Raw genomic sequence first — 24469 nt, 5'->3', positions numbered from 1 at the left:
GAGAGGGAGGCGTGGTCTGGCCGGAGGCATGCATGTACTGAGCCCAGGAGAGGGAGGCGTGGTCTGGCCGCGGGCTCTGACTCCCCTGTGTTCTTCCGCAGCTCGAGTTCTGCCGGGACTGCAAGGAGGCCCCCCACGACGGTGACTGCAGCGGCCCCTCCGCCTCCGCCTTCGGAGCAGCCACTCAGGTGAAGGGGCCCCCTCCAAGCTCGGCGTGTGGGCGGGAGGCAGGAGCTCTTTCCTGAAGGTCCCTGAGGAGTCCACTCTGCAGAATCAACAAGAGTGGCAGCCTGCCGCTATGGAAATGGGGCTGTGGCCCCTGCGCCCCGTGGGGGTACTTCCATGGTCGTGTTTCCCAGAGATCTACGGACGAGGAGTACTGGGCGACTGGGTCAGAGGGGTCTCGAGAGGAGAGGGGATACAGTTTAATGACCTCTCAGTCAGAGATATCAAAGCTAACCCCATATTTATTTTTTTAGCAAGAGTGTCTTTACTTAGAATCTTTGGCCAAATCAGCTAGATGGATGCAATGAAGAAGTATTATATGATGCAGGGACATCGTTGTTTAGCAATAGCATGAAATGGTGCAAGATCGTATTTCAGTCTTGATTAGGTAAAGAACGTTGTTTACTGAGCCTCGCTCTCCAACGGGCTTTATCAGACTTAGGGGAACACAAATCCATTTTCTTTTATTTATTAATTATGATCAACCGAGCCTTAGGGGAAAAGAATAAAACCTCCAGCACCGCTGATGAATTCGCTCATTCCTTCCCTCCTGATATATAGATGTTAAAAGGGTTTAAACACCAAATCCACCCCGATAAATTCTTTAGTCATTTTATTGACAAGAACCTCATAAATCAACCCAGGAATTCCAGAACATTTTAGTTTTATGGGAGAGAATTTTAAACATCTGAGCGCTGCAAAGTTGGGGCATTAGCAAGTCTCTCCCTGTAAGGATTCTGTGGGTGTGTTTATCTGTGTTAGCCTGATTAAAGAAACAGAATTCGTGGACTGGGGTCTTCTCACCAGCTCCTAAAAAGTGGGCCGTGAGCACATGGGGGTGTTGAGGACCGGACTGCCGTTCCTGTAGCAGAGAGGCAGCGAAGGCTCTTTCTATTGATTTTATTTTTTAGCCCAGGAGCATTCAAATGGGAGCTCGCTGGGCACCGATGTCAGACATAATAATAATCCTGAGACCACCAATTCTCCTCCTGCTTCCTGCCGCCTCTGATCACTATAGCCCAGACCATAAAGCCTAAGGCTCTAGAAATAGAGTTGATCTTACAACTTACATCCACATGCTTTCATGATCATAGATGTGGACAAAGGCTTCCAAAAAGTGATACCCCAGCATCTGTACATTCTGAAACAGCAGCTGTAAGGAAAAGAATAGCGTTGCTTAACATAAAGTTGTCAAGGCGCCTACCCACCCAGCAATCTCCTTCACTCTCTCCCTTCAAGAGGAACCAGCCAACCTTGTAATTCAAGATTGAGGCAGCCCAATATATATATATTTTTGAAGCCATGAAAGCCTTAATGTTCAACTGGGGAAAATGGGAGGAAGTTAGAGCTGGCTTAAGCATATACAACCAAGTACCAAGGGGCCAGTGTCTGCAGACACCATCAGTTAGCGGACATTAAATTGAGTGTTTGTATACTGCTGGGGGAAAAAGGGCAGACGAGTATATTTCTCTTCAGAGGCTCATAGAAGAGCCACAGAGGGGACTTACAGGACATAAACAATGATAGTAATATGCTAAACCAAGTTTAGAAGCTGATAGATCTGCAGAATGCTTCCCTGGAAACGTCACGGAGGGTGAGCCCGTTTGTCAAGGGGACAGTGAACTCGAGATGATAAAGAACATTCCAGCAGAAGGTGCTGCATGGACGAAGGTACACAGGCAAGAATCTTCTTCATCGAGACAGTTCTGTCCATCCGTCCATCTCTGCATGGTCAGGCCCAAGACAGCCTCCGGTACAGAGGCATGTAATAGGTGTTTGTCGAGCGATGGTGGCATCTGTAGAGAAGAAGACTCTTTCATTCGTTCAAGGCGTATTTACTAAACCTCTCTGCTCGGCTAAGTTTGTTGTAGGCTCTGGGAATAAAGTCCCCGATCTCATGAAGTTTATCTGACCGTATTAGGTGCCGCAGGGTTGCGCAGCCAGTCAACAGGACGGGAATTCAGAGGAGGGATAGTCAATTCAGGATACGGCTCACCAAGGAGGAGTCCGTGAAGAGCTGTCCCTACGACAAGACCTCCCTGACGTGAGGCTCCTTCCTGCCGCTAGCTCTGGTCACTGGCCAGCCTCGTACGCCTCTCGTTTGAAAACAAAGCCAAGTCACCCAACAACTGAAAAGGTCTTCTGGCCACTGCTGCCTGAGAACAGAGGCAACGACCTGCCAAAGGCGTCAGGGTGGCCCCCAGTGGTGGGCTAGGCTCCCAAACTCGAGGTGGAGGGCCTCATCAGAGTCCAGTGGGGAGCCGTGACTGACCTAGGCCTCGTGGTGTCACGTGGGGACTGACCCTGTTAGCCGGAGCCGTGGGGACGTGGCCCGCAGGTGGGAGGGCAGCCGCAGACGATCCAGTGTCACCGGAAAGGGGACAGAGCAGGAAGGAAGGAGGACGGACATATGACTCCTCTCTCCCACCCTCTGATCTTGCCGATGTCTCCCACTGGCCGCACCCAGCTGACTGCCAGCCGCAAGGGACCCCCGGGACACAGCCCATGGGGCACAGCCTTCCAGGAGCAGCGAAGAAGAGGGGGGAGTGCAGAGCACAGTATATTCTCTCTGAGCTAATCTACCAGGTCTCCAGGGTGTCCTTATTTCAGCTGCCGCTCCTCTCAGACACGGAGCGAGACGAGACCAGACAGGCCAGTTCATCACCAAACTGAAAGACCCAGTTCCATTTGGCGAGAGAAGGAAGAGTTTGTACTTTAATGAGGCCATTTTGCTTCCCATTCTCTCCACTCCTCTCAAGCGGCAGCCGTCTCTAGGTGGGTGACCTGTGTGGCCCCATCGATGTGAGTGCCCAAGGACGGCACGCCACACGTCCGACGATGAACATCTAATCGCAGCGACCCCCCTCCCACCCCGAAACTGACAGCTTGGGTTGCAGCCTCATAGCTGAATTTTGTGATACTAGCAAAATACCCTCATCAGCCCTCTTCACATTTCCTTTCAATGCAATTCACTCTGAACGGTGTTTTATTTTAGCGTTTGTGACTGCTCTTCCTGTGCTCCCCAAAGCCGAGCAGCTCTGGTCTTTGCTGTTACCTTATCTGCCAGGTGAGCCCCCTGTCTCCAGGTGCCCGTCAGCCTTTTCCTGTCACTTACACTCTTTGACTCTAAACTTAAGGCATTTTTTTTTAACTAATACAATATTTAAAAAAAAAAAAAAAGCAAACTAAAAATTGGTTTTAAATCGGTTCTTAGGCCCTGGCCAGTTGGCTCCGTGGTAGAGCGTTGGCCCAGTGTATGGAAGTCCCAGATTCGATTCCTGGCCAGGGCACACAGGAGAAGCTTCTCCACCCTCCCCCTCTCCTTCCTCTCTGTCTCTCTCTCTTCCCCTCCCTCAGCCAAGGCTCCATTGGAGCAAAGTTGGCCCAGGCACTGAGGATGGTTCCATGGCCTCTGCCTCAGGTGCTAGAATGGCTCTGGTTGCAACAGAGCAACACCCCAGATGGGCAGAGCATCGCCCCCTGGTGGGCATGCCAGGTGGATCCCAGTCAGGCGCATGCGGGAGTCTGTCTCCCTCTCTGCTTCTCACTTCAAAAAAATACCCCCTAAAATAAATAATTAATTGATTGATTAATTAAAAATAAATAAATAAATTGTTTCTTAAACACTGAAAAGCTTTACGCAGAAACTGCCTGGAGTTGGGAGATCGGGGACAGAAGATCAATCTGCCTCAGGCTAATGAGGGTCCAGGGCCCCGGCTTCCTCTTTTTAGTGCCGGCTGTTCTCCCCGTGTTCCATTCCCTTCCCCATGTGCCCTCTGGAGGCTCTCTCATCAGTAGACATTTGCTCTTGCAAACCACACAAATGGATTCCTTCTCCCAGAGGCTCTTAAGTCGTTGCTCTTACTCTCCCTGTTCAACAGGAAGGGCAGACTGAGCCTTCCAGGTTTTTAATGGCGCTGCACAAAGCCACAAAGGAAACTGGGTTTTAGTGGCTGTGCCTGACCAAGGTAGGTAGCTTGGGAACAGTGACTGCTCTCTCTTGTTAATAAGTTGACAGTGCCCAAGGGGAGTGTACCCATTCCTGCCTGCCAAGCTCCTACTCAACCTTCAAGACCCAGATAATGTCACCTCCTCCACGAAGCTGTTAGCCTGCCCCACCACCTTCTCTAAACTCTCAGACAGCTGTCTACACTTCCAATATGCACTCGACACACCAAAATGTTTCCCTGTCTCTGCGCTAAAAGTCTGAGCTTTTTGATGCAAGGTTTGTACCTGTTTGGTAGTTATAACTCCCCAGTGCCAACCACATAGTAGGTACTCGTTAAGTGTTTGCCAAATGAATGCCAGCTCTCTCCTTCATCTCTGTATCTTCTTCTTCCTCTCCATGAAGCTGTCTGGAGAGGAATAGATCAAGGTGAGGACATAGGAGGCTTTATTCTTCCTGCAGACATGCTGAACGGACTGTCACACACAGAGTACTCCCTCTGAAAGAAATCACGAGTGACTTCAGCACGTTGGGTGGTTGAGAAAATACCCACATTGACACAGGGAGGAAGGGCTGAGTCACCCGCCCTCCGTAAACCCCACCCCCAGCGCTGCACCGTACACTTGGAAGGAAGCTGTTGTCCCCCAGCTCCCCCTGGAGGAGTAAAGGGTCTGGACCCTGCATCCAGTGCCCCAAAGGTCAAGACACCCACCAGAGGGACTGGCTTTTGAAATACCTGCCTCTGAAAAACCAAGAGAACTTATATGTCCCTAAGACCCACAGGACTACAGCAAACAAAGAGACACAGCACTCACCACAGCTGTCCTCACAGGGCGTGGCACAGGGGGGCAGACAAAAATCTATTCCCCCCTCCCCCAAGATCAGGGAAGCCATGAGTCCCAGGGGGCTGGAGCAAACAAGGAAATAGTTCTTAATGGATGCAGGGCTGCCGCCACCCCCCCCCACACACACACACACAGCTATACACCCAAACCAAGCAGAGAGGAAGCATGCCCATCTCCCAGATGCTCCCTGGAAGGGACCAAACTACATACCTTCTCAGCTTCTGCCTGCAGGTCCAGCTTCTAATCCGCTTGCATCTACAGCCTGGAGGCAATCCTCCCCTGTGGGACCCTGATAGGTCATGGCACACTCTCAACCACCGGGAGCCACTGAGAACAAAGAAGGAGGCTTGAACAATCATAAAAGTTTGAGAGAGAGCTAGTAGCTTAGTCCCGACCCTTCTGTTAAAACTGAGAGAGGTGGCTGTATTATCTAATGCACAGAAACCAACACAGAGAGCCAAGAAACTGGAGAATTAGGATATGTTCCAAACGAAAGAACTAGATGAATCTCCAGAAAGAGATCTTGGTGAAATTAAACTAAATTATTTACCTGACAGAATTCAAAATAAAAGTCATAAATATACTCACCAAGTTCAGGAGAGCAATGCAGGAACAAAGGGTTAATTTCAACAAAGAGATAGAAAGTATATAAAAGTACCAAACAGAAATCACAGAGCGGAAGAATACAGTCACTGAACAACAACAAAAAAAGTTATGATTCAACAGCAGAGGACATCTGGCAGAAGAAAAGATCTGTGACCTCAAAGACAGAGCAGTGGAATTCATCCAATCCAAGAAGCAAAAAGGAAACACATTGAAAAAGAGTAAAGATAATCTAGGGACACCATGAAATAAACTAATATATGCATTACAGAAGTCCAGGAAGGAGAAGAGAGAGTTAAAGGAACAAAAGCTATTCTAATAGTGACTGAAAACTTCCCTAACCTGGAGAAAGAAACAGATATCTAGATCCAAGAAGCCCAAAATATACCAAAAAGGATAAATCCAAAGAGACTCATTCTGAGGCACCTTATAATTCTATTGTGAAAGTTAAAGACAAAGAAAAAAAAATCTTTTTAAAAATGAACGTTGGAGCCTGACCAGGCGGTGGCGCAGTGGATAGAGTGTTGGACTGGGATGCAGAGGACCCAGGTTCGAGACCCCGAGGTTGCCAGCTTGAGCGTGGGCTCATCTGATTTGAGCAAAAGCCCACCAGCTTGAACCCAAGGTTGCTGGCTCCAGCAAGGGGTTGCTCGGTCTGCTGAAGGCTCGTGGTCAAGGCACGTATGAGAAAGCAATCAATGAACAACTAAGGTGTTGCAACGCGCAATGAAAAGCTAATGATTGATGCTTCTCATCTCTCTTTGTTCCTGTCTGTCTGTCCCTGTCTATCCCTCTCTCTGACTCACTCTGTCTCTGTAAAAAATAAATAAATAAAAATGAACGTTGGAGTCTTTATTATTTTGGTCCCCTGATCTTGGACTGACCAGCCTCCGGAAGTGTGGAAACAGCCCTTCTGTTGTTTGTAAGCCACCCATCTGCGGCATTGTGTTACATACAGCAGCCCAAACGGGCTAGACTCATGCTGAGCAAACTCCATTGTGGGCCAAGCTTTGACCGTCAAGAACATTCCCCTCCCCGCCCTGCCAGCACAGCCACCATGGCACCAGAGTTATGAGCCAAGAGAGAGGCATGGTGGCACCGCAGTGGATGGCAGAGGTCTGTGCCACCTGCCCGTGCTGCTAACTCCTGCCTGGTGGCTCTGCTCGCACCACCTCCATCTTACAGATAACTGCTGCTGGTGCCCCCACACTGCGGGCTTGGGGCCACAGCCTCCTTCTAGATGGTGCAGGACTCTCAGCGGGAGAACCCTAGACATCACCACTGTGGCTCTCTTACCGGCTTTCCCACGAACTCTGTGACGTCTTTCCCCACCTCAGACACCTCGGGCGCCATGGGGGTCTGCCTTGGCATGGCCCTAGAGACAAGACTGCCCAGCAGCCCCAGTCCCTCGCAGCTCTGGAGCCCTCCCAAGGCTTCTTCTGGTGCTTGTCTCCCACCAGCACTGGCCTGTTCTCTGTCAACCAGCGGGCGGGTCTCCGACTCCACCCCCCATTGAAGAGTTTGCGCCCTAGAGCCACGCCTGGTGCAGACAGTCCCAGGTCGGGTCTGCAGGGAAACAGCCTCCGAGCCCTGCACGCAGGAGGTGTCTCGGGAAGCGCTCTCAGGAACAACAGCTCAGGAAGAGAAGGGCGTGGGGTTGAGCAGAGGGAGCTGAACCGAGATGCAGGGGCAGTGGGAGGTGGGGCGGGGGTCTGGGGGCGGAGATGGCCCTCGGGGGTGGTCTCCCCTTGAAGCGTGGGGGCCCCAGGCTGGCCGTTAGCATGCATCCACTGGTCACTGGACGTGGGTCGTCCTCACTGCCCCGAGGGGCTGGGAGTCTCTGACAGTCCTGGACAGCGTATCAGTGGAGCTCCACCAGCAGCCAGAATTCCCAGCAGCTGGGGAGACCGGCTCCTCGGTGCCAAGGCAGGTGGGGCCGGGTGCCACAGAGCCCAGACGTGACACATCGGGGTGCCAACGAGCTCAGGGGAGGCAGAGAGGTGGTGGGTTTCGGGCAGGCGCCGTGGGCCTTGGCAACGATCAGAAGGCAGGATGAGTGACATGAAGAGTTCAGGTCGAACCTGAATTTCTAACTCAGCGGATGGTGGTGCCGCTCAGTGGAAGAGAAACACAGGAACCAAAGCGGTGTCTTCAGGGACAGATGACAAGTTCCCTCCGGCTGTCTCGGCAGCGGTGTTCAGCGGGCGGAGGAGCGGCGGCCAACACCGCCTGAGCCGGGACGCCCAGGCTGGAGCGGATGGCAGGCGAGACTCATCTCGAGCTGATGGCACTTTGTCTGTGATGCCCACCCCACCTCTGCCTCCCAGGGAGGGGCTGGGAGACACGCACCCCCCTGCTGGAGGAGCAGGCAACAGCCGGGCTCGGGAGTCTGGCCCCAGGCACGCCTGCCGCTGGGCCTCTCGGCCACTTGCTGCCGTCGCACACAAGTGCGGCCCCAGCCTTGGAGCAGGGTCAGGTTTACCATCCCCAGAGGGCCCGGTGCTCGGGTGTTGGGGAGTGTAGCTCCTGAATCACTCGTTGGTTTGAGTAAAGCCGCATTATTGATGCCACTTCGCCTAGACCCCTCACAGCGGACACGCAGCATAGCGGATGTGCAGGCAGTGCACCACGATGCACCTGCAGTGACTACGGTGCACCCCCCGCCTGTCAGCCACGGGAAAGGAGCTAAGTGCTGAGGACCAGGCCAGGCCTCTGTGGGGCCGTTCCAGAGCACTTCGCGTGCGTGGCAGGCCGGCTCTGGGGGGGCAGAAACGGCGCTGGCGGGGCCCAGAGGACTGGTAATGACTCCCTCACTCCCACCGAGTCGCTCTGAGACTGACTGCATTTCCCTCACCCGCCACAAGGGGGCAGTAAGCTCCACTGAGCTGTGAATCCTGAAACTAGAACGTATGTGAAGCATTTGATAGGTTGTTGAGTACTGCAAAATGCTAAAACTTTGGGGCTTGGCTCTTTAAAAGGCTGAGTGCTAAAAATAGCAAGCATGATAGGGAGGGAAAATGAAAGACCGCACTGCAAGATGAATGAGTGTTCACACGCGTACACGCACACACGCACACGCACACGCCCGGAGACGGCTTCTCTCCGCCCAGGGACAAGTCCCTGCGGAGTCCCTGCCTCTCCGCTTGGAGCAGGAAGTGGGACACAGCTGCTGGCCGCCTCTTCTTCACCAGAGGGCGCCAAACCCTAAAGGCAGATCACATAGTCTTCCAGAAACGGTGGCCAGGACGTGAAGTGGCCCCTGGGGGAGTAAAGGAGTGCTGTTGTCACTTTCAAATGACAACAGGAGCATCAGAGCACTGTTCCCAGAGGACCCGCTTTTCTGAGCAGAGACGAGCCAGGTCCCGGCTGCTGTAGATCCTTCAGTCACTGGCTGACGGCAGTTGGGGCGGAGGGTGGGCACACTGTCATCGACGGGAAGGCTGGTGGGCCACCTGCGGGGAAATGGGCCACCCGCTCTATTCAGTCAATTTTATCCGACAGACAGGCTGCCGGATGCGAGCTGAGGGTAAGCGCTAAGCTAATGACTGTTCCCCAAGGTCACACTTCCTCCTCTCAGCAAGAAATGACTGTGCGTCTCTCACCTGCCCTGCCTCCCTCTGTGAGGAGCCCGAGGCTAGCCAGAGAGGTTTGGAAGGCAAACAGAGCTGGTCTTGAAAACGGGCTTCCACGTGACTGACCACCTGCACTGGGCACGTTTGGTGTCAGCCTGGCCAGGCTCCGTTGCTCGGTGGTCTTGGCAAACACTGGCCCAGGCGTTGCTGTGCAGAGATTTTGAAGACGTTGACTTAGCAAGATTGCTATGATGTGGGTGGGCCTCATCCGAGCAGTTGAAGTCCTCAAGAGCAAAGACTGAGGTTTCCCGGCTAAGAAGGAATCCTGCCTCTGGGTCGTAGCATGGAAACTTGGCCCGGGTTTCCAGCCTGCTGGCCTGCCTCACAGATGTGAACTTGAGCCAATTTCTTCTATACATCTATATAGTTTATATATGCATAGGTATATCCTATAGGCTCTCTCACTAGCTGTATGGTCACTAAATGAATGATGTCACCTCTCAAAGCCACCTTTCCTCGCCTGCAACATGTGATGAGGACATGAAGATTTCTTTTTCTTTTTTGTATTTTTCTGAAGTGAGAAGCAGGGAATCAGAGAGACAGACTCCCGCATGCACCCAACCAGGATCCACCCGCACGCCCACCAGAGGCGATGCTCTGCCCATCTGGGGCATTGCTCTGTTGCAATGGGAGTCATTCTAGTGCCTGAGGTGGAGGCCATGGAAGCGTCCTCAGAGCCCGGGCCAATTTTGCTCCAATGGAGCCTTGTCTGTGGGAGAGGAAGAGAGAGAGAGAGAGGAAGGAGAGGGGGAAGGGGGAAGAAGCAAATGGGCGCTTCTCCTGTGTGCCCTGGCCGGGAATTGAACCTGGGACTTCCACACGCTGGGCCGACGCTCTACCACTGAGCCAACGGGCCAGGGCCAACATGAAGAAGATTTAATGAAGTAAGGCTTAGGACCTGACATGCACAGTCCTCATTCATCCTCAGCCCAATGTGCACACTTCCCACGGGGTGACATCAGCTGCGGACTAGACAGCCTGTGCTAGAACACACACACACACACACATACTCACACACACACTCACACACTCACACACTCACACACTCACACACACACACACTCACACACACACACTCACACACACACACTCACACGCACTCACACACACACACACTCACTCACACACTCACACACACACACACTCACACGCACTCACACACACTCACACACTCTCACACACACTCACACACTCACACACACACTCACACACACACTCACACACACTCACACACACACTCACACACTCTCACACACACTCACACACACACACACTCACACACACACATTCACACACACACACTCACACACTCTCACACACACTCACACACACACACACACACTCACACACACTCACACACTCACACACTCACACACACACTCACACACACACTCACACACTCACACACACACACACTCACACACACACTCACACTCACACACACACTCACACACACACTCACACACACACTCACACACTCTCACACACACTCACACACTCACACACACACTCACCACACACACACTCACACACACTCACACACACACACTCACACACACACACACTCACACGCACACACACTCACACACACTCACACACTCACACACACACTCACACACTCTCACACACACACACTCACACACACTCACACACACACACACTCACACACACTCACACACACACTCACACACACTCACACACACACACTCACACACTCACACACACACACACTCACACACACACTCACACACACTCACACACACACACTCACACACACACACACACTCACACACACACTCACACACACACACTCACACACACTCTCACACACACTCACACACACACACTCACACACACACACACACACACGGAGCGGGTCCTACTGTGTCGGCCGGTATGCACAGACGGCTTCTCAAAGGGCCACCCACAGACTAGATGCATGCTTGTCACCTGGAAATGGGTTAAATCACAACCTCCTGGGCCCGACCCCACACCTGCTGGTTCTGAAACTCGGCAGGGGCCGGCGGGGGGTCTGCGGCAGTTTGTGTTTGAACAGGACCTGCAGGTGACACTAACACACGCCACGGTCTGAGGACCACCGTTCTGCTGCCACAGCCGCACCACAGGCCAGGTGCTTTTTGCTTGTTTGTTTGTCATCTTCTGTTTTCTGACGTGTCCCTCGTCCCTGGAGCAGGCCTGCGGGTCTCAGGCAGCGCCCCCCCCCGTGTTTGTTGAGTGAGTGGGTCCCTGTGCCGGTTCCAGCAAACACAGTACTCTGCTTTGTACCAGAATGGCTCACTGTACACAAAGGACGAGCTTTGTTCTCTGCTGTGGCTTCCTCTTTACACGAACGATGCTCCCAGGCTCAAAGTCCTATCTGTCGTGACAGTCTTGATGTAGGTGTTCCGGGGGCCTGGGATCCAAAGGTCCGTGACTCGCTGTGGGTTCTTCACTTCGTGCAGGAAAGAATTCAGACACAAGCCGGCATCACATTCAAAGTGAAAGAGAGTTTATTAGTGAAGCAGGGAGACGGAGTGGCCACTCCACAGACAGAGTAGTGGGCTCTCCTCACTGGAGAAGGAAGAGAGAGCCAGCTGTTTAGAGAGGTTGAGCTTATATATCTGTTTGTAGTTTCTATGGAAAATTACTGGTATGCGGGCATTGAGAATGAAAAAATGTTGGGGTTAACTTTAACCTCTACAAGGACTATTTCATGGCCTGCCCTCCCTTTACCATAAAGCAGGCAGGTGTGGGTGAGTAGCGACTAATCCACCTTTGCAGGAACCGTCTATGTCCGGGGGCTCCTTGTGGTCGGCCTGCCTCTCTGGTCAGCCGAGTTCCAAGTCGGGTAGACCGGTGGCAGCAGCACCCCACCCTAACTTTGCTGAGTTTGGTTAATCTGTATAGTTCTCCTGCACCTCCCCTGTATTGATTTTAGTGAGCCGTGACCTAGAGATCTCTGTTACTGGAAATACAAGTCAGCTCATCTTCCTTTCCCGGATCAAGTGCTGGCTTCCCCTGTTCAGGAATTTATGATAACGGTCAAACACGAAGCACTTTAAAATTCCCGGTAGATGACGCCTATCAGTAATCTTGCTTCTTAATATGTATATGCTTCCATGTTGCCATCCATCTCAGGGTGGGCGAAGAGAGAAGAGACAGCATTTCTTTTCCTTTCCCTTCTGTGAGGCAGGTGAGAGACAGTGTGGTCCATACACTCTGCGCTGGTAACAGGAGTCCTCACTGTGCTGTCCTCAAAAATATTCTTCCAAACCACGGCCTGGGAGGGAAGTATATATGTAAATATAGAAATGTATATATTTATGAATATATAATATATTAACATGTATTAACATATATTTATATATGTTAATACATTTACATATATATTACCTGTTATATGTTTACTATTTTACATATATTACATATTATATATCTATATTACATTATGTATATTTATAATATATTATTACAATATATATTTATAATATATTATTTACATATATTACATATATTTATATAATTAAACATAAATATTTTTACATATATTTATAATTTTACAATATATACATATTTTCAAATATATATTTGTATTTATATTTTATACATTTATATATTTTAAATATAAATATTTATATTTTATAATATATATTTTCATATATATACATATACATATATATATATATATACACTCCCCCAGAGAGATAGTAAGTTTCAAGATTGTGAGAATAAGGCAAGTTTAGTTGACATCTTTTCTCCTGAAAGGTGATGCAGTGTCCTGACTCACCAGCAGGGGGCGGGCCTCTCACAGGCAGTGGCCTTGGACTAGAACAGGGGTCAGGAACCTATGGCTCGCAAGCCAGATGTGGCTCTTTGATGGCTGCATCTGGCTCGCAGACAAATCTTTAATAAAAAAAACAATAATGTTAAAAATATAAAACATTCTCATGTATTACAATCCATTCATTTCCTACTGCTCATGTTCATGGTTGCCAGTGGCTGGAGCCAATCACAGCTGTCCTCCGGGACAACACCAGACTTTTACTGGATAATGTGTAATGTACATGGGTCGTTGTATGGCTCTCACGGAATTACATTTTAAAATATGTGGTGTTAATGGCTCTCTCAGCCAAAAAGGCTCCCGAGCCCTGGGCAAGGACGTCCCGTCTGACTCGGCTGTGTGACTCGGGAAGCGGAGTGGGCTGTTCTGCAGAGGTTCCCGTCTGACTGGGCTGTGTGACTCGGGAAGTGCAGTGGGCTGTTCTGCAGAGATTCCCGTCTGACTGGGCTGTGTGACTCGGGAAGTGCAGTGGGCTGTTCTGCAGAGGTTCCCGTCTGACTGGGCTGTGTGACTCGGGAAGTGCAGTAAGCTGTTCTGCAGAGGTTCCCGTCTGACTGGGCTGTGTGACTCGGGAAGTGCAGTAAGCTGTTCTGCAGAGGTTCCCGTCTGACTGGGCTGTGTGACTCGGGAAGTGCAGTGGGCTGTTCTGCAGAGGTTCCCGTCTGACTCGGCTGTGTGACTCGGGAAGTGCAGTGGGCTGTTCTGCAGAGGTTCCCGTCTGACTGGGCTGTGTGACTCGGGAAGTGCAGTGGGCTGTTCTGCAGAGGTTCCCGTCTGACTCGGCTGTGTGACTCGGGAAGAGCAGTGGGCTGTTCTGCAGAGGTTCCCGTCTGACTGGGCTGTGTGACTCGGGAAGTGCAGTGGGCTGTTCTGCAGAGGTTCCCGTCTGACTCGGCTGTGTGACTCGGGAAGTGCAGTGGGCTGTTCTGCAGAGGTTCCCGTCTGACTCGGCTGTGTGACTCGGGAAGCGGAGTGGGCTGTTCTGCAGAGGTTCCCGTCTGACTCGGCTGTGTGACTCGGGAAGTGCAGTAAGCTGTTCTGCAGAGGTTCCCGTCTGACTCGGCTGTGTGACTCGGGAAGCGGAGTGGGCTGTTCTGCAGAGGTTCCCGTCTGACTCGGCTGTGTGACTCGGGAAGCGGAGTGGGCTGTTCTGCAGAGGTTCCCGTCTGACTCGGCTGTGTGACTCGGGAAGTGCAGTAAGCTGTTCTGCAGAGGTTCCCGTCTGACTCGGCTGTGTGACTCGGGAAGTGCAGTAAGCTGTTCTGCAGAGGTTCCCGTCTGACTCGGCTGTGTGACTCGGGAAGTGCAGTGGGCTGTTCTGCAGAGGTTCCCGTCTGACTCGGCTGTGTGACTCGGGAAGCGGAGTAGGCTATTCTGCAGAGGTGTGGGCAGTTCTCAGTACCTGGGTGGCAAGTAAGGGTTACCCGGGCGTTCTGTTTGGATAGGAAAGGCAACACTTCGAAGCTGGGAGTCACCAGAAGACATTCCCATCTGAATTAAGCCATCTGCATGTTCTGGCGATTTAATGACAATCTGATCTATTTTGGAAAATAGATTTAAGTTTATTTTGAGAATTAGCATAGACTTGTTTGAGCACAGGCTAAACAGATGTCACAAATCAGTTTTCTGTAGCGAGATAGGTGACACGTATGTGAACACTCTGAGTTGTTCTAACTTACAGGCGTATGGACTGCATCTCCTAGACACAAGTTGAAAACCTCTGTGAGGGCCCTTGGACTACCTGTGTTTTTTAAAGCAGACTTGAGAGGCCAGTCCAGGCCTTCAGGAGTCCTTTCAGTTTATACAAACTCCCATGGTCTGCCTTCTCAGAAACGGCGATGACCATGGTGACTATCATGGTGATGATCATGGTGATAATCATGGTGGTGGTGCTGGTGGTGGTGGTGACGACAACAATGGCAAAGTAATAATGATTCGGACCACAGACAACGCAGACTCAGCGTTCAGGTACACAGGCCCCGTGCTGCGCTCTTTGCCTGTTCATCCCACTGACTTACAACTGACAGAGGGTGCTCTCCTCATCACAGTACAATGAGCAGTGCTGTGGGGCTGCGGCTCCCTCTTCCACGGGGATCCAACAGGGAGGGGCTGGGGAGTGACGAGAATAGCGTGATGGGGGCAGGGGTCCTGCGGGCCTTCTTGGCGCTCTCGCTGGCTGCGCGCTGCCAAAGAGGAGGGCAGCCCACTCGAGTGAGGAGCCGCGGGACCCCCGGAGACGGAAGGACACGGAGAGGCATCGGCTCTGGGGACGGGGGCCCCGCCCGAGTCCTGGGTGAGAACCACGTCGGCAGGTCGGGTGTGAGAGCCAGCCGGGCTGGGGTGGTTGGCTGAGCGGCGGGCAGGCAGGTGCAGCCAGAGGGAAGCCGTCGGGCGGGCGGCGGGGGACCCGACGAGGGAGGGGCTCGGCGGTGACAGCGAAGGCAGAGAGGCTTCTTTCCCCCAGCCCCCGGCTGCCAGGACTGCTCCAGGACGTCACCACGGCCTCCAGCCCTTCCATCTGCTTCGGAGCGCGTCATGCAGAGTGAGACAAGCTGTGGTCGCGACAGCTCGGGCCAGATCAGGCAGCTCGGGCCGCGCACCTTCACCCCGCCGCCTGCAGACCAGGACGCGCACCGTCACCCCGCCGCCTGCAGACCGGGACGCGCACCGTCACCCCGCCGCCTGCAGCTCGGGACGCGCACCGTCACCCCGCCGCCTGCAGACCGGGACGCGCACCGTCACCCCGCCGCCTGCAGCTCGGGACGCGCACCGTCACCCCGCCGCCTGCAGCTCGGGACGCGCACCGTCACCCCGCCGCCTGCAGACCGGGACGCGCACCGTCACCCCGCCGCCTGCAGACCGGGACGCGCACCGTCACCCCGCCGCCTGCAGACCGGGACGCGCACCGTCACCCCGCCGCCTGCAGACCGGGACGCGCACCGTCACCCCGCCGCCTGCAGACCGGGACGCGCACCGTCACCCCGCCGCCTGCAGCTCGGGACGCGCACCGTCACCCCGCCGCCTGCAGACCGGGTGGCCGTGGCTGGGTCTGTAGCCTCTCAGAGCTGCGGCCCCTCCTGCCGAGACAGTCGATGGCGGACCTACCGTTCAGGGAGGCTCCGTGATGGGTGAACCAATCGATGACCCCGACCCAGAGAGCACCCTGCCCGATACGACAGAAGCTTCCTTACTGTTTTTCCTCCACCCGCGCTCCGCGCCCCTCCCTCTGCACGGCTCCCTGCAAGGTGCCAGCTCACAACGTGGCACGTGGCACAGCGATCCTGAAACACCATTTGAGGTCAGCCCGCAGCGAAGTCTTAGTCGTGGGCTCAGCGGGAAACCCAGCCGGGGCCGGGGAGCTGGTTCCGGGGACACTTTAGAGACAGCACGCCCAGTAGTTTATCGGGAAAGAACGCAGAAATGTGTGTTGTAAGTTCGATACGGCCCTGCTGCCCGTTGTACGGGGCCATCACAGCGTAGCCTTCAGGCATATAGTCTCCAAGACCAAAAAAAAAAAAAAAAGGCCTTGTGACTATGAAACACCTGGGCCCTAAGCAGCTGTGGGCGGGTCCAGAGGCACCGCCCTCAGGAGAGAGTCGCGTGACTGGCAGGCGGGTGACTGGCAGGTGGGTGACTGAGAGGCCAGCTTCTCAGCAACTCCTGTGAGGGTGGACATCCCCACAGGGGTCTGTCCTCGGCATTCTTGTCTCACGTGTGCTCAGCAGGCCTCTCCGCATCCTGAGGACAGGACAGGCTCTGGATTCTCTCAATGCCCCCCCAACCCCCGGGGTTTATTCCCCATTAGGACTCGGAGCTGCGAGTCCTTCCCCCAAAAGGGTTGCAGACGAGACCACCTTGTCTGCACGTCACGTACACTGTGCCACATTGCTGAGAGGCAGCATTCTGAGATCAGTTTCTTAATAAGTAAAATGATACATTACTCTGATCTGCACACCCCGGGAAGCAATGGAAACCACGGGCGCAGAGGTACAAGCTCTGGGACCTTAAAACAGGAAAGCATGGACTGTCCAGTTAGAGGAAGTAGGCGTCACTGCTGGTCTGGACCACACGGGGTCTGAGGTCAGAGGAAGTAGGTGTCACTGAGGGTCCGGACCACACGGGGTCTGAGGTTAGAGGAAGTAGGTGTCACTGAGGGTCTGACCACACGGGGTCTGAGGTTAGAGGAAGTAGGTGTCACTGAGGGTCCGGACCACACGGGGTCTGAGCGAACTGGGAGACGTGTACTTACGACGTACTCAATGTCAAGACGGCTCTCATCCCCCACAACTTTGTCACCGGGCTCCCTGCCACAGTGGTCCTTACGTTGTCCCAGGTGAAAGGGGGGGACCTATGGTTGCTCCCCAACCGTTAAACTGATGGCTTTGTTCTAACAGAGGACCCACAGACTGTGTGGCATGCTCTGCATTATAAAGGAGGTCCTGTAGTGAATGGGACAGCTAGCTAACAGAAAGACATTGGTTCTACCCGCAGTGACCCCATTCGGGGTGCCCTCACCTGCCCCTCCCGGTTCACGGGTCCTGTCCCAGAGGACTGTCAGGCTCGCGCCTTCCTCAGGGTGTCGTTCACTCATTCGCTCGGCTGAAACGCGCGGGGTGCCCGCCGGGTACCAGACGCCGAGGACACACGGAGGGCACACACGTGATCTTGGCCCTGGATGCATCCACTCTCTGTCGTGTGCGCTCACGCTGATTGCTGTACCGCCATTATAGCACGCTGTGCCGTGGGGAGAAGTTCAGGTATTTGCTTGAGCGTTTCAGAAGTATTTAGGACTCAATCACGAAAGGATAAGTTGGGTTCGAGGCCCTGGCCGGTTGGCTCAGTGGTAGAGTGTCGACCTGGCGTGCAGGAGTCCTGGGTTCGATTCCTGGCCAGGGCACACAGGAGAAGCGCCCATCTGCTTCTCCACCCCTCCCCCCCTCCTTCCTCTCTGTCTCTCTCTTCCCCTCCGGCAGCCAAGGCTCCATTGGAGCAAAGTTGGCCTGGGTGCTGAGGATGGCTCTGTGGCCTCTGCCTCGGGTGTTAGAATGGCTCTGGATGCAACAGAGCGATGCCCCAGATGGGCAGAGCACCGCCCCCTGGTGGGCATGCCGGGTGGATCCTGGTCTGGCACATGCGGGAGTCTGTCTGACTGCCTCCCCATTTCCAACTTCAGAAAAATACAAAAAAAAAAAAAAAGTTGGGTTCAACGTTGACATGAAGGGTTCTACTCAGCACATTCCAGCTCTCATCAAGGCACCGCCCTGTGCTGTGGTTACCGCGGGGGGACTGCGCATGGAGGTCCCGGTTCCTCAGTGCCGTCACTCAGTGCCTTTACAATCACTCTCAACATCCAGAAAACCTGGTAGAGGGGGCGGGGCAGGCAGCGTGGGGTCCTCAAGGCTCACGCCACGGGCTGGAACCCGCGTGTGACCACCTGCGTGTGAGCTCCTCTGGGCCCCCGTCCTTCACGTTGCACACATTTCTGCGTTTGGCCGGCACCGACACTGCTCTGTAGGAAGGGGCGTTCTTGAACCTGGCACCTGACTTCTCACTACCCAGACGTCTCCCGTGGGAAGAATTCTGCCGTCTGCCCAACTGATTCTTTAGGTCCTCGAGGGGATCGACTGAAACTGACGTTAGAGTATTAGCACATTTCGTGTTATTCGATTTCTTGACTAATTTATATTTTAGGTTATTTTCAGTAGTTTTTTTAATTGGATTTTATTGGGGTGACACGGGTTCACATAACTATGCAGACTGCGGGTGCCTAGTTCTACAACACATCTGTCTATGTGCCGCACTGCGCGCCCAGTGGTTCCCGAGCTAAATGATGACTCTGGGGATGTTTTGAAAGAGTTATCACAAGTTAATAACATGATTGGCATGTTCATGTTAATTTTAAAGCATAGAAGATGTAGGAAAAGAAAGTTTAAAAGCCAAGACTCTGGAGTCATCTAGATGGCCCCACTGTTTACCTCGTCTAAATCCTCAATGGAAAATAAAAACGGGTCTAGTCCCCCGCTGAAGCAGCTCTCTACCAAGAAGCAATTGAGAGCATCTATCACCTTGCTTGGCAATCAAGCACCCAATCGGTGGTTATTTATTCCAGTTAGTCAAAACAGCAGAAGAGAGGGCCTCACGCGACAACACTGAGCACTCTTTCCTTAGCTCGCAAACTCGGGCCACACGCCGAGAGCCCGCGCTCCACGCATGCCCAGCCCCGTCCACCACTTGCCCAGTGAGTTTATGGGTCGAGCTTCTTGCCTGAGGGCACCTCCCTCTCTCAGAAGTTCCCCCGTGCGCCCGTGTCTCCAGGAACCTGCCCTCCCACCCTGGTGCAGGGAAGCGACTCTCCGCTCTCTTCCCCCAGGTCTACAGAGTGGACGAGAAGGCGGCGGAGCAAGCGCGGTGGGAAGAGTCCTCCAAGGAGACCATCAAGAAAACCACCAAGCCCTGCCCTCGCTGCCGCGTGCCGGTGGAGAAGAACGGTGAGTCCGGGCCGCCCGGAGCGTGGGGGGTTTGAGGGGCTCCCCCCAGGGAGTGGGAGCGTCGGCTGCGGTGCTGAGAGCAACCGCAAGCTCCAGGAGGGCCTCACCGCTGGGCAGTTCAGCCCCGGACTTCGGGACCATATGCCCAGAGTGTGGGGGGTTTGAGGGGCTCCCCCCGGGGAGTGGGAGCGTCGGCTGCGGTGCTGAGAGCAACCGCAAGCTCCAGGAGGGCCTCACCACTGGGCAGTTCAGCCCCGGACTTCGGGACCATATGCCCAGAGTGTGGGGGGTTTGAGGGGCTCCCCCCGGGGAGTGGGAGCGTCGGCTGCAGTGCTGAGAGCAACCGCAAGCTCCAGGAGGGCCTCACCGCTGGGCAGTTCAGCCCCGGACTTCGGGACCATATGCCCAGAGTGTGGGGGGTTTGAGGGGCTCCCCCCGGGGAGTGGGAGCGTCGGCTGCGGTGCTGAGAGCAACCGCAAGCTCCAGGAGGGCCTCACCGCTGGGCAGTTCAGCCCCGGACTTCAGGACCATCCGGCCAGAGCGAATCTCTGCACCCCTCCTCAGGCCTCCTGACCTCCCCCGCCACCAGTCCTCGTGCATCTAAATGACCTCGTCATTGTTTCTTATTCATGGCATTAGGCACATCCTGTCTGATAAGTGGTGTCTGATAAGTGGTCTACCCCTCTCAGCAAACAAGAGCGACATAAAGATGCGGGGACATGGGGACACTGCCCGGCCCAGTGTTTCCCAAAGTGCACCCCATGGTACTGTGGTGTCTGGAGATGGCCGGGGCAGGGTGGGGCAGGCGGAAGTCACCCGGGGCAGGGTGGGGGGTAGGTGGAAGTCACCCAGGACAGGGGGGGGGCAGAAGTCACCCAGGGCAGGGTGGGGGTGGGCAGAAGTCACCCGGGGCGGGGGGGGGGGGCGAGCAGAAGTCACCCGGGAGTGGGGGCGGGCAGAAGTCACCCGGGGCAGGGTGGGAGCGGGCAGAAGTCACCCAGGACGGGGGGGTGGGGGCAAGCAGAAGTCACCCGGGGCAGGGTGGGGGGGCGGAAGTCACCGTATCAAATACGTTCAGCAGCTGGTCTCTGCTCTGCTCCCCTCTGGGATAACAACGAAAACAGCCGGCGTGCATCGAGACTGACCGTAGACCTGTCCTGGGCTCTTCCCAAGGACCGGACCGGTGAACCCTCACAGCAATCAGAGTGTAGCCACTGCTGCCCCGGTCACAACACACCTTAGCAGATGAATGATTTTCAGAATTCCTTTTGTGGAGAAATCTGTTTAATTTTGTACAACCAGTTAGGTTTTGTGTCTTTGTTTTCGTTTTGGCCACACAGTTCTCCCGGTGCATATCCCAGAGAGTCACGTCCCTTTGACCACTGGCACACCCTCGGGGCTCGGTTCCCCTTTCCTGCTGTGGGACAGACAGACAGTGGCTGAGAGTGTGTGACACTCGGTGTCCTCATGTGAATGCCCCTGACATGAATGTGTTTCAGAATAAGGCTTTCCCTTTTGCCTCCTACCCACGACTCCACGTTTGATAACGCGGAGTGACCAGTTGCAGATGCCTCTAGATTAAATGACATTAACCTCCGCCAGAGTCGCCCAGGAGCCCACGTGCACGTCCTCCCTTGCGGGTTTCCGGGCTCGCGTGCTCTCCCCAGCGGTACCCTGAACCAGGGCAGCGCGTCACAGGAAGGCCCAGTCCCCTCCTTTCACGCGCAATCACGTCTACGCCTCGTCAATGCTGGGGGCCTCCACGGCTGTGGGGGAGCTCTGAGAGGGGAGGACCCCCAATCCCGGCTCGTGCCTTACTAGACGCGTGATCCACGCATGTGCTGAAGGTCACGGGGAGAGAGCGGCTCACACCTGTGGCTGGGGGTCTGGCCTCCCTCGTGGACACTCCCGTGCCCCGTGGGCTGCGCTGTGTGGTCCTGCCTGTCGGCCAGCCCTGGGTCGCCCTCCCCGGCTCTGTGGCATGATTTGAAGTCAAAGTCCAGTCTGTGCTCTGAGTACCCTCTGAGATGCCCACTCACAGAGGCCCTCGTACTCGCAGACCCCGTGGGGCACCTGCGGCCGTCCACCCTGGATTTGCCAGCCGGCTCAGAGCATCCCAGCCCAGCGTCCAGGGTCCTTCCTACATGCGAACAGCGTGTGCCCGTGTGAGGCTCGGGCCGCGGCGTTATCACCGATGAGGTGACACGAAGCCCCAGGTCCACGGGGCTAAGAGCCGGCGCGCTGAGGGGTGAGACCCAGCTGTCCCGTGCTGGGCACCACAGTCCCCCCTTGCTTGGATGCGTCCGTCAGGGAGTCTTCCCTGATACAGGCACAGGAGGGCCGGTGCGTCCCCCCGGCAGCAGGAACGGGCCGGGTCCCTAGCTCTGAATCAGCTGTCCCCTGGAAAAGATAATAATCATCCCCCCCCCCCAGTCACGGTCACACCTTCACATGGAGGACTGCTCCCAGGAAGGTGTGGGCTGCACGCACTTGTGAGAGGGTGCAGTGAACGGGAGGAAGGAGTGTCCCTGTCACCCTGACTGGGCAGTGCAGTGGGGACAGCGGAAAGTTCCAGAGCTGAGGCCCCTCAGGGGAGGGTCCACCATGCTGGGACATCAGCGTCCCAGGTCACAGGCATTTCAAGAATGCAAAGTAAATACAGGGTGGGACAAAAGTCCGTTAACAGTCGCTCACGTGGAAACTAATACAGTAAGTAATGAATAATAATAGCAGAATAAGCTTTTTCGAGGAGGTAGAACTGCAAACCTACGCTTGCCCGCCCGTAGGAAGAGATCATTTCCTTGTCCTCAGAGGTCAGGGACCTTCTGTGTCCATCGCCTGGGCCCAGAGAGCGCCTGCCCTCTAAATATCTGTTAAATTATAAAGTAGCTAGTCACGGAGGTAGAGACGTAAACAGATTCTGGTAACATACAGCAGGGAGAGGACAGAGACCTGGGACCAGGAGCCGGCTTCCTGGAGGAGGCGGGGCCCAAGCCCAGCACCAAACAGCCCGTTAAATTAGCCCGTCAGGGGAGCGTCCGTGGAGCAAAGGGCAAAGGCTGGGGTGTAAACAGACACCCACCGGGGACAGGAAGGCAGAGGAGGCGTGGCAGGAGCAAAGGCCAAGTGGTGGGCAGGACAGGCAGAGTGTGCACCCGGGAGGGACACAGAGGGCCTGGACCGGACCCTGGGGGACAGGGAGCCCTTCCAGGGAGAGGGCCCGTGGGGTCGGCCTCCGAGTCAGCCCAGGCCGGCAGCCCGGGACCACGGAGTCGGGGCTGGTGACTGTGAACCGTTTCCCAGGCCGGTGACTTCCTAGAAGCGCTATGCCGCACTGTCCATCGAAAGCACTTGCTCTTCCCGGGAGAACTTTCAGCTCTGGACTGAGGCGCTGTGTCAGTCGACAGTCCGTTTAAAAGCGTGCCGCCGCTACCGAAACAAATGCAGCTCTGTTAGCAAGGACGGGGAGGTTTCGCGGTCCGGGTCTCACCCCCCTGCACGCTCAGCTAACCCCAGAAAAAGCCCCTCCTCCGGCAGAGCTGTGATCCGGGCCGGGCTAACCCTCGCCCCTTCCTCCGCCAGTCCCCACCGTCTCCTCGGGAGGTTTCTCCCCTCACCTGGGGAGGAGAGGGTTCACCTAACCGGCTCCTCTGTAGTGCCCACAGCGGGACCAACAGTCAAGTGACACAACCGTCCCGAGACGGATGCACAGGACAGAACCCAGTTAGCACACGCACACGGGAACTCTGCAGTACACTGCTCGGATCATCAGATGAGGCTCAAAGAAGTGAACTGTTTATGCTTCTAGACAGACCCTTTCTACTAGGTTCTTTTTCAAGGCCCTTTTTATGCTTTTTGGACAAAGAAACGATGGACGGACGTGTGAGGAATGGACAGGACAGAGGAAGGTAGTGCTCCGTGCGTGGGGGTCTAAGGTAGCGAGTCCACAGGGGCTTACAGCTCTGTGTGGACAGGTTTTCTGACTCTGGACTTTTAAACTCTTGTGATCGGCGGCCTCTCAGCCCCCAGGAGGAGGGAGGCCCCTGTCACGAGACCCGGGTCCTGCCTGTAGGGGGCAGCAGAGAGTCAGAGGGCTCCTGCTGCTTCTCAAGCCAGGTTAACTCGAAACAGTCTCTATGCCATTGTGGGCTATCTTGGGGGCCCCCAGCACCCCCACTTCCACCTCAAACAGCTGAGGTTCTGGCCCCATTTTACAATCAGTTAGTGTCTGTTACCAGTTAAATGTGCCTTCAAGGTTGTTTACGAACTCCTCTCACTAACGGAGAGTCGCTGGCCGGGGCCTGGTTGGAGACTGGGCATGGGCCAGGCGTCTGGTGGTGTGAGCGTTGGCCGTAGACAGACGCCCCTGCGAGGAAAGCCCCCCCCTTCTCACGGAAGCACCTGCCAACGCGCCAGGCTGTCAGCCGCGTGCGTGGCGCTCGCCCTCGTGTTGAGGCGGGCAGAGCGTGTGCAGTCAGGCCAGGGCCCTGGTGCGTCTGCGTGTCAGGGGGCCAGCCTGCCGCCGTGTCCACGGTCAGCGCAGGAGGGGAGAGAGCGGGCGCGTGCGTGGCGCTCGCCCTCGTGTTGAGGCGGGCAGAGCGTGTGCAGTCAGGCCAGGGCCCTGGTGCGTCTGCGTGTCAGGGGGCCAGCCTGCCGCCGTGTCCACGGTCAGCGCAGGAGGGGAGAGAGCGGGCGTGTGCGTGGCGCTCGCCCTCGTGTTGAGGCGGGCAGAGCGTGTGCAGTCAGGCCAGGGCCCTGGTGCGTCTGCGTGTCAGGGGGCCAGCCTGCCGCCGTGTCCACGGTCAGCGCAGGAGGGGAGAGAGCGGGCGTGTGCGTGGCGCTCGCCCTCGTGTTGAGGCGGGCAGAGCGTGTGCAGTCAGGCCAGGGCC

General features: G+C 55.1%; 1 protein-coding gene across 2 annotated transcripts in view; it reads left to right on the top strand.

Annotated features, from left to right (window-relative positions):
• The window catches only part of PRKN (parkin RBR E3 ubiquitin protein ligase), a 1041656-nt gene that overhangs the window by 1012580 nt on the left and 4607 nt on the right, over positions 1-24469 (top strand). For both annotated transcript variants that reach the window (XM_066248240.1, XM_066248238.1), the window contains exons 10-11: positions 102-188; positions 19463-19580. In XM_066248240.1, coding sequence (XP_066104337.1) covers positions 102-188; positions 19463-19580 — 205 coding nt within the window. The remainder of the gene's footprint in view (positions 1-101; positions 189-19462; positions 19581-24469) is intronic.

The sequence above is a fragment of the Saccopteryx bilineata genome, chromosome 12 (genome assembly GCF_036850765.1).
Source record: "Saccopteryx bilineata isolate mSacBil1 chromosome 12, mSacBil1_pri_phased_curated, whole genome shotgun sequence".
NCBI classification, from domain to species: Eukaryota; Metazoa; Chordata; class Mammalia; order Chiroptera; family Emballonuridae; genus Saccopteryx; species Saccopteryx bilineata.
Note: the sequence above shows the minus strand (reverse complement) of the source record. Positions and strands in the feature narration are given on the sequence as shown.